At 39.1% G+C, this 15959-nt stretch overlaps 1 protein-coding gene across 6 annotated transcripts in view; it reads right to left on the bottom strand.

Annotated features, from left to right (window-relative positions):
• Positions 1-15959, bottom strand: part of MCTP2 (multiple C2 and transmembrane domain containing 2) — a 260113-nt gene that overhangs the window by 6955 nt on the left and 237199 nt on the right. For all 6 annotated transcript variants that reach the window (XM_070775046.1, XM_070775043.1, XM_070775042.1 and 3 more), the window contains one exon: positions 3505-3614. In XM_070775046.1, coding sequence (XP_070631147.1) covers positions 3505-3614 — 110 coding nt within the window. The remainder of the gene's footprint in view (positions 1-3504; positions 3615-15959) is intronic.

Here is a 15959-nt window from a genome sequence, read left to right on the forward strand (position 1 = left end):
GGTCATCATGAAATTAGGCTATTTTCATAGGCTTATGTTAAATAATTGTGCTACTTAAGAAATATTTATATAAAAATGTTATTTGGATGTAAAGAATATGGAAATATAGTGGAATATATATGTAACTCTAGAGGAACATAGAGTTAAATAATTTTGTTCCAAAAGATTAAAAACAGTGAACAAAAATTTTGAAGATTTTTATCTACCAATTTTAGGACTCAATGAAAATGAGTAAGTAACTTAGAATAAGAAATAGTCTTTTTTTTTTTTTGTAGTCCTTCAGCTGTGCATTTATAACATGAATCGTATTCAAAGAGAAAAAGGTCTTGCCTCGTATTAACTGGGCTGCTCACAATGAATGTCAAAATAAATACAAACATGTACGTTATATAATATAGGTACATTCAACGTATTTGTGATCACACTATACATGGATACAAAATATCCTTATTAAAAACATAATATAATATCATATTATAGTCTTCCTTGGTGGCTCAGAGGTAAAGAATCTGTCCGCCAATCCAGGAGACACCAGTTTGATCCCTGGGTTGGGAAGATCCCCCGGAGAAGGGAATGGTTACCCATTCCAGTATTCTTGCCTGGGAAATCCCATGGACAGAGGAGCCAGGCAGGCTAAAGTCCATGGGGTTGCAAAAGAGTCAGATACATAACTTACGGACTAAACAACAAAAATCATAATGTAAATGTATCATAAAAATACATCATAATGTAATATAATTTAATATCATCATATAATCATTTTCCCCTCAAACATAATTTTTACTGTGTACCTTGGGTAAATTTACCATAATGTGCTTAAATCATTTCTCTATTATTGAACATTTTTGATTATTTTAAATTAATTTACTACTATAAACAGTTTGGCAATGAACATTTTTTTTTTCATTTCCATCCTGAAAAACATAAAGAAATAGTCTTCTGAGCCTTAATAAGATTAAAGGGAACAACAGAAATTCAAGACATATAAAGTTTCCTTCTACATGCTAAATTCTCTGCCAAGAATATGATCATGTAAGAGATGTGCAAAGGAAAGTCCTGGGTCTGTGCTAGCTAATAACTAACTTGTCTTGCAAAATAATAAGTCCTAGTAGGATGGCAGACGGAGAAGGCAATGGCACCCCACTCCAGCACTCTTGCCTGGAAAATTCCATGGACGGAGGAGCCTGGTGGGCTGCAGTCCATGGAGTCGCTAAGAGTTGGACACGACTGAGCAACTTCACTTTCAGTTTTCACTTTCATGCATTGGAGAAGGAAATGGCAACCCACTCCAGTGTTCTTGCCTGGAGAATCCCAGGGACGGGGGAACCTGGTGGGCTGCTGTCTATGGGGTCGCACAGAGTCGGACATGACTGAAGCGACTTAGCAGCAGCAGCAGCAGGATGGCAGAATATATTCCATGATAGTACAGCAGGTTTTAGATAATGAGAAGAGGCAAGAGATAATGTGATCGTCAAGGCTTTTGACTATATTATCTATGGTAAACTCATCAATGAACTATAAACCTCTGTCTAGAATCTAAAACTAACAAATGAGACAATATAAAGCTCAAAGGATTACTTTCAGTCCAGGAGAGCATCATAAACTCGATGCTATTTCATAATTTCATTCACAAACTGAACAATAAATAGAACAATGTCTCATTAAGTGATGCAAAAAGTTGACATTGAAAGCTGTCAAGAACTTGGAGGATAAAACTAGAGGTCAAAGGGATTAGGAGTAAATGGAAAGAGGGATTGGAATCCCGAAATGTACAATCTAAGGAAGAAATACAGTATAGTCTTCTTTGTCTAGGGTGAGGTGCAGGAAAGCATTCTCTACCAGAAGGATGAAGAAATAATGGGCAATGGGGTTTACCAAGCTGACCATGCTGTCGTCTTACATCATCTTAAAAATGAGGAAAACACTGATCCAAAATGACTGTAATTTTGGATCAAATTCTCATTAGGGACAGATCATAAAGAGTTTCAGAATCTGTGTTTTAAATGTGGAGAGTAAACGGACTGAGAAACTAGTACAAAAAAAGCAAGAAAGAATGAGATTATTCAGTCTACAGAGATAACATTCAGTATATGAGTATTCAGGAAAATACTTCTTATAAAACACATATTCCTTCTTAATCAATGGGCCCCTGAAAAGCTCCATGTTCTCTTTCCTAAGGGTCAAATATGGGTCAATGTAAAGTGAAAAACACAACAGAGGAACAAAACTAGGCATGGACATAAGAACTTTCTCAAACGGTGAGCATCACCTAGTATTAAAATGGACCCCTCAAGAGGAAGTTAGAAACGCTCTTCCTTTTCTTGGACTTGTTACAAAGGAGAGAAACTTCATGTGATAGAATTTTCACTTCCTGGACAAAACAGAGAATGAATGGATTATGCTCTGTTTCTGAAATGTTATGAGTTATTCTATTTTTCCTATGACTTTTCCCATCTCTTCATGTCCAGGTTTGGCCTTTCTCATCAGCAGCATTCTACCTTTGAGGGTTCTCTTTGGAAATGATCTACAACTAACGGTCTTAGAAATATTTTATAGCTCCCCTCACCCTGGCATTTGCAGGCTTTCAGCTTTTGCTTCAAGAGGAATGCATCTCAACATACATATTTGTAGCTTCCCTGAACCTCTTGACACCTGCAGATCCCTAGAGATGACTATGGTTAAGAACTGAGAAGTGGTCACAGGAGCCAAGCCATGGAAAACCAGAAGTGAGAGATTCTTCCAGAAGAGGGGTGATTGCTTAGTTAATTAACTGCAGTGCACTCTCCTTATATCAACCCAGTGGCCACCCAGCAACAGACACAAATATTCAGAAAGCTGCTAGTAATTTTTCCAATTGTTAGCTTGAGTAGTAAGTCAAGTCCTGAATTTATTTCCAGTGTGCCATTTTTGTTTCTACTCTTTAAAAAGCAGCTGGACTCTATATAGGCTTACCATTTCCCCTAGTAAATAATAGCTTTCCCTTTCCTGTCAGGCACTGGTTAGGTAGCCACTGTGGGCCCCTCCCTTTCACCTCACTGCTTCTGGTTTTAAGTATTGGGTTAAGTTATTTTTTTTTCCTTCCAGGGGAGATGAAATGTCAGGAGCAGCCTAGGAGTGGCTAGATCTACTTTTATATAACACACAGGGCAAGATGCAGGTGTTTGCTCACTGTTTGAATAACAGCGTTTCCTGAAAGTTACCGGGCCACAACAGTATATTATTCAGGAGTATTTATGACTCTGAAAGCCCAAAGGGAAATAGCATGCACAATCACATTTTTATTTGATTGCAATTATGCAAGAGGCCTATTAGTATCTATGCTGACCGTTCACGCCACTGGCCTTTTCAGGGAGGTCCTGGAAGTTTTTGATCCCCAAACGCTTTTCTTAATCTCATGTTTAATTGCCAACAAAAGCACATTTAAAGTTTATAGCTGCACTTAAAAATGAGTAATTGGTTCTTACCTGGAACTGATTGCTAGCAAAAGGACCGTGCCAAACTTACCCCAGATTAAAATGATGTACCGGAGTGGGATGAAATACAGCGTGATGGTGGCCACTGCCAGTATCAAACAGGCCAGGAATGAGAGGAACGGGACCGTCCAGTTAAACGTGCTGTAGACAGATCACATACACGTCATTGTCTCTGATGTTAAAGAAAAGCCGTCGATTCATTTTGCCATGCTTTTATTTCTTAGTTATACACATGAAAAAAGGCCTATCGGAGAAGCTGCTTCTCAAAACTGAGATGTAAAAGTCTGCCAGAATGACTGGACACTGGAAGGCAGTTTGGAGGTGAAGGTCACAGACCAATTGCCATCCAGCTCGTCTGGATCTTGGTGACTCTGCCTTCCTGGAACCGACAGTACTTAAGAGGAAACTCTGACTCTCAACAGTGATTAAACGCTTCAATATTGCCATGTGGCTCTGTGAACGCAGAGCTTCAAAATGAAAGGTGAGTTAGGTCACTTCAAAGTCAATATTTCTCTCTCAATTAACACATGCTTGCCAGTAAATATTTAGAGACGGGAGGCTATTATTACAGGGCTCTTGTGTTTTTCTAATAACTTATATTTAGAATTTCCAGACTCGTTGACTCCAGAAGGGTAAAGATGGGCTATGGAGCCCTGAAAATGGGCTACGGAGCTGCTGGCTATAAACCATTACACCGCCAACCCACCGATAACGCAGGGAATGTTGCGGTGTATCATTTTCACAGGGACCCTGGCTCCTTCTGTCCTATCTATTGCCTGTTTTGACTTGAGATCTAGAATATGAGATGTGGGACTGAATGTACTGTGGAAATCCTTCCAGAATCCTAGAAAGCAGTCATTAAATGCACTGCCTTGATGAGAGCTCATGAGTGTCTAGAGTATTCTTCCAGGCATCTTCACTTAACATGTCTGTCTATTGACCCTTTGCCTTGCCTTGTGCTAGGAATAAACGAGATGAAAGATTTATTTCTGTTGTCTTTTTCTTTTGGGGGGTCATATCAGGGGATTTGGGCAGAGCAGCTTATAATAGTTATTGGGCACTTAGTAGGTGCCACTGTCCTAAGATATATATAAATATATACACTTTCACTTCTCACTTTCATGCATTGGAGAAGGAAATGGCAACACACTCCAGTGTTCTTGCCTGGAGAATCCCAGGGACGGGGGAGCCTGATAGGCTGCCATCTCTGGGGTCACACAGAGTCAGACACGACTGAAGCAACTTAGCAGCAGCATATACACACACACACACACACACACACACACAGATTGTAATGCTTAACAATAATTCTTTCAAGTAAGGATTATCTCCCTCTTACAGATGAGCAAATCAAGGCTGAAGTAAGGATTCTGGGATTAACATAATACTATAAATAAAACAAGTAAACAATAAGGACTTACTATATAGCACAGGGAAATATACTCAATATGTTATATTAACCTATAGTGGAAAATAATCTGAAAAAATACAAATAAATGCACACATAACATTGTAAATTAACTATACTCAAAAAAAAAAAATAGAAAAATATAGGAGAAATTCAACTCACACCTCAATCTCTTGTTAAAGACTACCTATGGGGAGACACAATACTACGTTATGTATGTGTGTGTTTGCTATTTCATGCCCTTAAATTATAAGCAAGTTGAACACATTTTAATGTGACTGTTGATCATTTTGATGATCAGTGATATTCAGCTTATATCCTCACCAGGGGCAACTATTTAAGTATTTAAAAAAATTTACAAGCAAACTGGCATGGATTTGAGTTCAGGCTCTATCTCTGAAAAGCTGAGAAAGACAGGAAAGTCTTCAAATCAATCTGAACAATAATTTCTTCTCCACAGAATGGGAATAATAATAATACCCATAGCATAAAGTTTTGCTAGAATTATATAGGAACTGGCATTTAAAATGGTTAGCTCTTTATGTATATTACCATATGTAAAACAGATAGCTGTTTTACATATGGTGAAACATATGTAAAACTTCCCCCATAGCTGTGCAAAGTTGCTGTGTAACTCAGGGAGCTCAGCCCCAGTGCTCTGTGATAACCTAGAGGGGTGGGATGGGGTTGGGGGTGGGAGGGAGGTCCAAGAAGGAGGGGACATAAGTGTACCCATGGCTGATTCATGTTGTATAGCAGAAAGCAACACAACATTGTAAACCGATTATCCTCCAGTTAAAAATAAATTTTAAAAAATAGCTCTGGTAACACATGAAAGATGGAGAAGGCAATGGCACCCCACTCCAGTACTCTTGCCTGGAAAATCCCATGGACGGAGGAGCCGGGTAGGCTGCAGTCCATGGGGTGGCGAAGAGTTGGACATGACTGAGCGACTTCACTTTCACTTTTCACTTTCCTGCATTGGAGAAGGAAATGGCAACCCACTCCAGTGTTCTTGCCTGGAGAATCCCAGGGACGGGGGAGCCTGGTGGGCTGCTGTCTATGGGGTCGCACAGAGTCGGACATGACTGAAGCGACTTAGCAGCAGCAGTAGCAACACATGAAAGATAGCTTAGTATTCAAATTAAATTTTTACCTTAAGTTTATTAAAAAAAGAGTTCTATTTCTTGCATATTTTAACCACACACACATATACACACAAAGAAGTTACTGCTTATCTGTTTTCCCTGGAACTTTGTTGCTGGATATTTTCCTCAAACAAAATCTCTTTGGAAACTAAAGAAATCAGTTCTTTGTCATATTTGTTGCAAACACTTTCAGTTTGTTCCCTTGTCTTTTAAAAAACGTTGTTCATAGTTTTTAAAGATAAGAATTATATATTTTACACTACCAAGTTCATCAAAACTTCTGCATATAGTAGGTCCATTACTGACCATTCTCTTCCAAGTAGAACTTCTTAGGAGGCAACTTCACAATACTTGTGAAAATGTTGTGGACTCCATAATTGCTCCTGTTATGCCAGGGCAAGAAATGTAACCTGCAAATATCTTTGCACAAGGATGCAGAGATGGTACATTAATGTCTGATGCAGTATGGTTTGTGAGTAGTTAAAAAGAAAAAAGCCTCAGTATCAAATAATATCTAAATAAAATCATAAACAAATAATTTTAGTACCTTGAAAAAAAAGAGAAAGCTACCACTAAACCAACTTAAAAATAAGAAAACAATAGAGTGTAAAAGATACTGTATTGCAAGAATTCTGGAGGTTACCAACTTTCAAAGTCAATTTCACTCCAATAATTTCTGCCAGATATTAAAATTTTGAACTTCTATATCTGTTAACTACGTGGGGGGCATAAGATAAATATAGCCTAGGGCTTCCACAAAAGAAGATTCAAGTAGAAGAACACCGCATAAAACTTACATATTCAGGGTAAGGATGAATTGAGATAGACAAGTAGAAAGACAGAGTGGAAAAGGATGAAAAGAAGGGAAAACAAATCTACCATATACAAATAGATGCAAAGAACTCTCTGTGTCACGATGCTGGTACCAGGATTTATCATACAAGTTTATGCTGCTGCTGCTGCTAAGTCGCTTCAGTCGTGTCCGACTCTGTTCGACCCCATAGACGGCAGCCCACCAGGCTCCCCCGTCCCTGGGATTCTCCAGGCAAGAACACTGGAGTGGGTTGCCATTTCCTTCTCCAATGCATGAAAGTGAAAACTGAAAGTGAAGTTGCTCAGTCGTGTTCGACTCCTAGCGACCCCATGGACTGCAGCCTACCAGGCTCCTCCGTCCATGGGATTTTCCAGGCAAGAGTACTGGAGTGGGGTGCCATTACCAGTACACTTTAAATAAACCTCAGCAAAAATTTAATTAAAAAAAGAGATTCCAGGTTGAATCACCCCAAAGTGACTAGAGCAGTAATCTTCTCTAAAGAAATGCATTATCAACCCATATATCTGAGTATACTCCACACACACTCACGCATACACACATGGAATATGAGCTCATAGACAGTTAAAACAGTAAAATATAAATGGATACAGAGCATCACGAGTAAAGCTATCAGAAGTAACAGCAAAACCCCGAACAGAAGACCTCATATACTGAGAGCAAACATAACACATTAAATAATAATGCTTAATACTTTAAAAGTCATAAAACAAGGGCTTAAAAATGGTCAAGGACGAGACTGTAAAAAACGACCAAGAAGATTTGAAAACAAAGCAAGTAAAACTTTAAAAAGAAACACAGTGATTAAAGTTAAGACCTCCATGCATGAATTAAACAGAATTTTAAATACCACAGAAAATAGTCATGCAAGACAGCCCAAAAAAGGACTTAAAAGGCATCACAAAGAGTAGAAAGATAGATGTCAAAAAGAAGAGATACAGAACATAGATTAAGAGGGTTCCTGAACTGACTGGAAGATGCTGCAAGTAATGGTGAATATTAGACTGTGGAATGGCAAAAAGGTGCTCAGACCTGTGTTAGGCAAAAAGACCTGTGTTAGGTCTCTATTTTCTGACCATAAAACAATGCAGTTAAAAACCAGGAGCACAATTTAAATAAATAAATTTATATAAAAAAACAAACCAGGAACAAAAAGATAGCTAGAAAATCTTCATATACTTTGAAATTAAGCAATATACTTCAAGTGAAGGAACAAATAAAAACAGAAATTATAAAGCAAGTTTTTACTAAATGTGAATTAATAATGAGTATCAGTGCCAAAATATTTGGCAGAGAGCTAAGCACCTAGGAAAATGTGGCGCCTTAAATGCTTATGTTAGGAACACAGAAAGACTGAAAATAAATGATCTAGCAATCCATCTTAAAAAGTTAAAATAAGAAGAGTAAATTAATCTCAAAGAAAGTAGAAGGAAGAAAGTAATAAAGATAAGAGTAGTAATTAATGGAAAAGAAAACAGGCAACAGGGAGATTAACAAAGGTAAAGACAGTTCTTGCTAAAGAATAATATAGTTGATAAATGACTGTCAAGAAGAAGGGAAAACACAATTTTAAATATAAAGAAGTGGACAATGCTAGATTCCACTGTCATCGACGACAAGAAGGTTTATATAAACAACTTTATGTCAAAAAGTAGAAAATTTTAAATGGACACTCTCTTAGAAAATGATACACAAACATATATGAGAAGAAATAGAATAGCTGAACAAACCTATATATACCACAGAAACTGACTATTTGATTAAAATCTTTCCTGAAAGAAAACTTCAGACCCAGAGACTTAACCAGAAAATTCTATAAACTCTTAAAAGGAAGTAATGACACAAGATTTACACAAACTGCAGATAATGAGAGAGAATACTGCCCACTTATTGTATGAGTCTAGAATAACCTTCACGCTGTAAGGAATTTCCAAGAACTATATATCCAATCTCACGGATGATTGAAGCTGCAAAAATCATAAGTAAAAAAAAATTGTAAATAAAATCCCAGCATATATAAGGAGACTGGGTAGCAAGATGAAGCTGGCTTCATTCCAGAAATGTAAGATTGGTTTAATATTTGAAAATCAACAATAATAATACACATTAACAAAAATAGAAGAACACCAAAAGATGATCTCAAAGAACACAGACAAAAGTTTGACAAAACTCAACCTACATTCATGATAAAAAATCTCAGCAAAATAGGAATAAACAGTAAATTCCTGAAGCTGATAAAGCATCTTTACAGAAAACAACATCATTAAGGGCAAAACGTTGAAAGGTTTCTCTCTGAAAAAGACAGGAGTATGAGAAAGAATGTTCGCTAAATACCACTTCTGTTGAACACTGTATTGGTGTTACTGCTGCTGCTGCTGCTGCTAAGTTGCTTCAGTCGTGTCCGACTCTGTGCGACCCCATAGACGGCAGCCCACCAGACTCCCCCGTCCCTGGGATTCTCTAGGCAAGAACACTGGAGTGGGTTGCCATTTCCTTCTCCAATGCATGAAAGTGAAAAGTGAAAGTGAAGTCGCTCAGTCGTGTCCGACTCCCCGTGACCCCATCATGGACTGTAGCCTACCAGGCTCCTCCGCCCATGGGATTTTCCAGGCAAGAGTACTGGAGTGGGGTGCCATTGCCTTCTCCAATTGGCGTTACTATCCAAGACAATAAAGCAAGAAAACAAAGTAAAATGTATAAGGACTGAAAAATAAGAAAGAAAAATATATTCCTAGACAATATGTTTATATAATACAACATCCAGAATAATAATCTTCATACGAAAATTAAGATAACTAAGTTTATCAAGGTTGACAGATACAAAGTCAATGTTGGAAAACAAATTTCACTTTTCTATCCTGTAACAAACAGGTGGAGATAAAACCGGAAAAAAAGAGGCCGTTTAAAATAACTGAAACAAATCAAGTACTTCAGACTATATCTCACAAAAATGTGTCAAATATTTATGTATAAAACTCTTAAAGTAATATTGAAGATATTACTTCAATAAAGATAACCCAAATAGATAAAGGACTATATTACACTCATATATTAAAAAAATTTTTATCAAGATGTCAATTTTTCCCAATTAATGCAATCCTTATAAAGATCTCAATGATCATTTGCTCGTGTGCAAGTATGTGGTGAGTCATGTGTCTTTATCTGCTGGATGCTAAAAATGAAGTTACGTACCAGACACATTTGCACACACCATGTTGGATTTGCCCTCCCAACATCCTAGTCAGTGAAGTCATGTATTTTTTTCCTAAGCAACCCACAGTTTTAGTAGTAAAATGGTTAAATGTTTCACAGGTTTTAAAAAGTTTAATACACAGAAAAAGAAAGTCAAAGCAATTTTACCAATATTCATAATCATGAAAAATTTTAAGTGATTACTACAGGCCACCCACTAGTTTAAACACATTACAGGCACTAAATCATCTAATTTTTCCAGATATGTTATGAATAGGAATTTCTGGTATGTCCATTCTACAGATGAGAACTTGAGTCAGGAGAGGTAGTAGTTGGCCACAAATCACTTCCAGTCTAAGTGACAGAGCTAGGATCTGAATCCAGAGAGCTGCTTCAAGAGCCCACACTCGGACTTCCCTGGTGGCGCAGTGGATAATCCCCCTGCCAATGCTGGGGACATGGGTTCAATTCCTGGTCTGAGAAGATTCTACATGCCACGGAGCAACTAAGCCCTTGCACAATTACTAAGCCTGTGCTCTAGGGCCTGAGAGCCCCAGCTACTGAAACCTGCATGCCTAGGACCTGTGCTTCACAACAAGAGAAGCCTCCACAACAAGAACCCCGCGTACCACAACGAAGGGTAGCCTCTGCTTACTGCAACTAGAGAAAGGCTGAACAAAGCACTGAAGATCCAGCACAGCCATAAATGAAAATTGTAAAAAGAACCTACACTCACTGCTTATATAGTAGACATTTCAGAAAATGTAAGGAGGTCATTTTACTCATTTAATCCACTCAATATTCCTGCTTATAAAACTGAGGACTTAATTCAAAGATATTATATACTGGCTTTGCTGTTTAGTCGCTTAGTCGTGTCTGACTCTTCGTGACCCCATGGACTGCAGTACACCAGGCTCCCCTGTCTTTCACAGAGTGTGGACAAATTCTCTGGAAGTTTTATCTTCCATAATTTGCTCAAATTCATGTCCACTGAGTCGGTGATGCTGTCTAACCATCTCATTCTCTGCCACTCCCTTCTCCTTTTGCTTTCAATCTTTCCCAGCATCAGGGTCTTTTCCAATGACTCAGCTCTTTGCATCAGGTGGCCAAAGTATTGGAGCTTCAGCTTCAGCATCAGTCCTTCCAATGAATATTCAGGACTGATTTCCTTTAGAATTGACTGGTTTGATCTCCTTGCTGTCCATGGGACTGTCAAGAGTCTTCTCCAACAATCACAGTTCAAAAGCATCAGTTCTTCAGTGCTGAGCCTTCTTTATGGTCCAATTGTCACATCCATACATGATTACTGGAAAAACCAAAGCTTTGACTATATGGATCTTTGTCTGCAAAGTGACGTCTTTCCATTCAAGGAGCAAGCATCTTTTAATTTCATGGCTGCAGTCACCCTCAGCAGAGATTTTAGAGCTCAGAAAATAAAATTTGTTGCTGCTTCCAGCTTTTCTCCTCCTATTTGTCATGAAGTGACAGGACCAGATGCCATAATCTTAAGCTTTTTTAGTGTTGAGTAGCTCTATATAGTTTGTTGTGATCCACACAGTCAAAGGCTTTGGCATAGTCAATAAAGCAGAAATAGATGTTTTCCTGGAATTCTCTTGCTTTTTCTATGATCCAACAGATGTTGGCAATTTGATCTCTGGTTCCACTGCCTTTTCTAAATCCAGCTTGAACATTTGGAAGTTCATGGTTCATGTTGAAGCTTGGCTTGGAGAACTTTGAAACATAGAAAAACATCTACTTCTGCATATTGACTATACCAAAGCCTTTGGCTGTGTGGATCACAACAAACTGTGGAACATTCTTAAAGAGATGGGAATACCAGACCACCTGACCTGCCTCCTGAGAAATCTGTATGAAGGTCAAGAAGCAACAGTTAGGACTGGACATGGAACAACAGACTGGTTCCAAATAAGGAAAGGAGTACATCAAGGCTATATATTGTCACCCTGATTATTTAACTTATATGCAGAGTATATCATGAGAAATGCTAGGCTGGATGAAGCACAAGCTGGAATCAAGATTGCCAAGAGAAGTATCAATAACCTCAGATACACAGATGACACCACCCTTATGACAGAAAGCAAAGAACTAAAGAGCCTCTTGAAGAAAGTGAAACAGGACAGTGAGAAAGTTGGCTCAAAACTCAACATTCAGAAAACTAAGATCATGGCATCCGGTCCCATCACTTCATGGCAAATAGGTGGGGAAACAATGGAAACAGTGAGAGACTTTTTTTTTTTTTGGTTTTAAAAATCACTGCAGATGGTGATTGCAGCCATGAAATTAAAAGATGCTTGCTCCTTGGAAGACAAGCTATGACCAACCTAGACAGCATATTAAAAAGCAGAGGCATTACTCTGCCAACAAAGTTCTGCCTAGTCAAGGCTATGGTTTTTCCAGTGGTCATGTATGGATGTGAGAGTTGGACTATAAAGAAAGTTGAGCACTGAAGAATTGATGCTTTTGAACTGTGGTGTTGGAGAAGACTCTTGAGAATCCCTTGGCTTGCAAGGAGATACAACCAGTCTATCCTAAAGGAAATCAGTTCTGAATATTCATTGGAACGACTGATGCTGAAGCTGAAACTCCAATACTTTGGCCACCTGATGTGAAGAACTGACTCATTGCAAAAGACCCTGATGCTGGGAAAGATTGAAGGCAGGAGAAGAAGGGGATGACAGAGGATGAGATGCTCAGATGGAATCACCAACTCAATGGACATGAGTTTGAGCAAGCTCCAGGAGTTGGTGATGGACAGGGAAGCCTGGTGTGCTGCAGTCCATGGTGTCACAAAGACTCAGACACGATTGAGCAACTGAACTGAATTGAGTAGTATATAGTAGCACTAACCCTCAAAACCTTACTAGACTCTTCACTCCAGTTACCATGGAAATATGTTGCAGTGCTGGTCTTTCAAAGAACATCCAAGATTGAAGAACTCGGTAAGTCAAAGCTTTATATCTCAAAATTAAACAATCTGTTAAGCATTTTCATGGACTTTGATGGATTTCCTGACTTGGGAGCTCTCCATTAAATCCTAAGGGAATGCCCGACTTGAACATTTCAGTTAAGGAAAACATTCAAGGAATCTCCTTCATTCATTCAACTCTTCAGGTTCACTAACATATCCTAAGAATATCTTTGACAAAACCCACAAATAACTGTCTCAACACCCAGTAAGGTGGGAACAACTTCATTCTAGAGTTCCTCCCCCAACTGGGTACCACACTGGGTGACCTTTGTGTCAACAGAGTCATTATCTTCTTCATTTCCTAGGCACAGAAAAAATGAAGTCCTTTGACTCTTCTATCCACAGAAACAGAGACACGGGCCACAAAAGCCTGCAGACTACTCTTTTGTGATTTACCTCACAGGATGCTCTCCATCATGGTTTTCGCCCCAGTTTGTGAACTCACTCCCCACAGCTGGCCTTCTGCCCTCACCCCTGGTCATTCTGCCTTCATTCTCTGTCCCTTTCAACATGTAACTAAATATTCATTTGGCTGTGCTGAGTCTTAGTTGCAGCACATGGGATCTAGTTACCAGATGAGAGATTGAACCCAGGCCCCCTGTACTGAGAAAGCAGAGTCTTAGCCAACAGGCTACAAAGGAAGTCCCTCAACATGTAACTTTAGATTAAAAACAAGATACGTCAATTTGTCCTTCCGCTTGTGCTCACCTTCATCCAAACTTCATTTATCCTGCTTTCTCATCTTTTAATATTTCACAGCATGACTTCAGAGTCAGAGAAGTTCTTCCTAGAAACATGCCTTCTAAGCCTTACTCCAGAACATCTGCAAGGACGACTCCCCTGTCCTAAGTCTACCTTAATCTCATTATCTTCTCTGCAGAGAGGAGATTTCCCTAACCACTCAAGGACACTAGTGCTGTAGCCAACACTTCATAGTAATAGGACAAATAATATACATTACTCTTCTGACCCACCCTGTCTGCTGCCTGGGATAATACAAATGCCACATGCTAAGCAAATATTAGCCTGATGTATACATACATTTGAAATCTGTATACAATGAGAAGGTAATTGGAGAACGTGGAGAAAAGAAAATACCATTCGCTCCAAGTGAATACAGAATCATCAGGGTCTTCTCTGCCAGTAACAAGGGAAGCCCGCTCTGAGAGATTTAAGCATGCTTATTTATTCTCTAGCTGCCAAAAGTTGGGTAAAAGTTTTCCTGGTCCTTATGCACTGAGTTACAATGGAATTCCAACAGAGTTACACATGATGTTGTGCTTGAATGCCCAGCGGGAACCTTAAGGTCACTGCAATAATGAATGGCTGAAGAATTAATAGGAGTTGAGCCTCATGCGCCTTCCTGTGTCACAGCTGGGCAGAACAGTGCTCTGTTCATGGCTGAAAATACGTCTCAAGACATGGCCACCACAGCTGTGTTGGGCACGGCCGCCGCCAAAAGGCACTGCAGAGCTGAGGGGCTGCTTAAATCACTCTGCCCTCTTCTCATCAGACACATTTCCTTGACCATTATCAACAGCACAACAGCCACATTTGTCTATTAACAGACATGCAAGCCCGGAGACAGTCTTACCAAAGGACATGGCCTTCCGTTCTCAGCCTTGCCCCCACTCCACATCCTCTTATCTTCTTTCCTGCCAGTCCATCTCTTGCTCACTTTTTTTTCATTGACTTTCTGCATCCACTCAAGGCCCGTGTGACCTGCCTCACCTCCAGGAACCGCCACATCCGTCCCCGGTGGCACAGACATGCTATTTCCCCTCCACCTCCCTCCATCGAGCACAGTCTTGGGCTTTGAGCCTTTGCACAAAGCCACCCAGCCACTGAAGCTCCCATTCATCAGCTCTATGCCCAGCTGGCTCTTCCCATCCTTAGAGATGCTGATAAGTTGTTGCTTCTTCAGAACTTTCCTCTGTCTCTCTCTCTCCCCTACATCCTTCCGGGGATGCAGTACCCATCTCCACATCCCATCTAGCCTCTATCTAGCATCAATGTTATTTTAGCTGTCTTATTAGTGTTCTTTCCCTTCATTGGAAAATAGATTCCTATAGAGAAGAAAGTGGGGAGTACCAAGACATGGGGAGAGGATTAAAAGGTACAATCTACCATGTTTAAAAGAAATAAGTTACAGGGATATACAAGTACAACACAGGGAATATACCCAATGTTTTATAATAACCTTAAATGGAATGTAATCTATAAAAACTTATTATTCTGTACATCTGAAACTAATATACTATTGTAATCAGCTACACCACAATAGAAAAACAAAACATAAAGGCAAACACACACTCACACACATACACAAAACAGATATCCAGAGGATAATGACACTATAGTATAAAGTGAGGCAGGCAGATTCAAATCCAAGCTCCATGGCTTATTCACTGTGTGATCTGGGCTGGATGTTTAATCATTCTGTGCTTCAGTTTCCTCATCTGTAAAATGCGGATACTAACAATCCTTACTCTGCAGGGTTGTTGGAATCATTTAATCCAATTTCTCTAAATAACCCCTTAAAGAAGTTGCTACATGTCAAAGACTTAGAACAGTGTCTGGCTGGCACATGACATTGGTTGGTTTCTATCGTCATTGTTAATTTGGATGCACTTCTTATTCTTAAACCAAGTCAGTGCCTGAGATTCAAACACTGATAGTTGAATGAGTGAATGAGAAATTATAGTGCCCTCTTCATCACTGCACTATTTTTTACTGTCACTTATATTTTTGCTAAGCAACTTTGAGGGTACATTCAGTAGTCATTTTTCAATTTATATGAAACCTAGAGAGATAAAACAGACATGTATCAATATACATGATCAAAAATCCTACTACTCCTTAATTTTTCTCGACACTGCTCATGAAAATAACGTGTAAATTCAATAAAAACTCACTA

Source organism: Bos indicus, chromosome 21 (genome assembly GCF_029378745.1).
Source record: "Bos indicus isolate NIAB-ARS_2022 breed Sahiwal x Tharparkar chromosome 21, NIAB-ARS_B.indTharparkar_mat_pri_1.0, whole genome shotgun sequence".
Taxonomy (NCBI): domain Eukaryota; kingdom Metazoa; phylum Chordata; class Mammalia; order Artiodactyla; family Bovidae; genus Bos; species Bos indicus.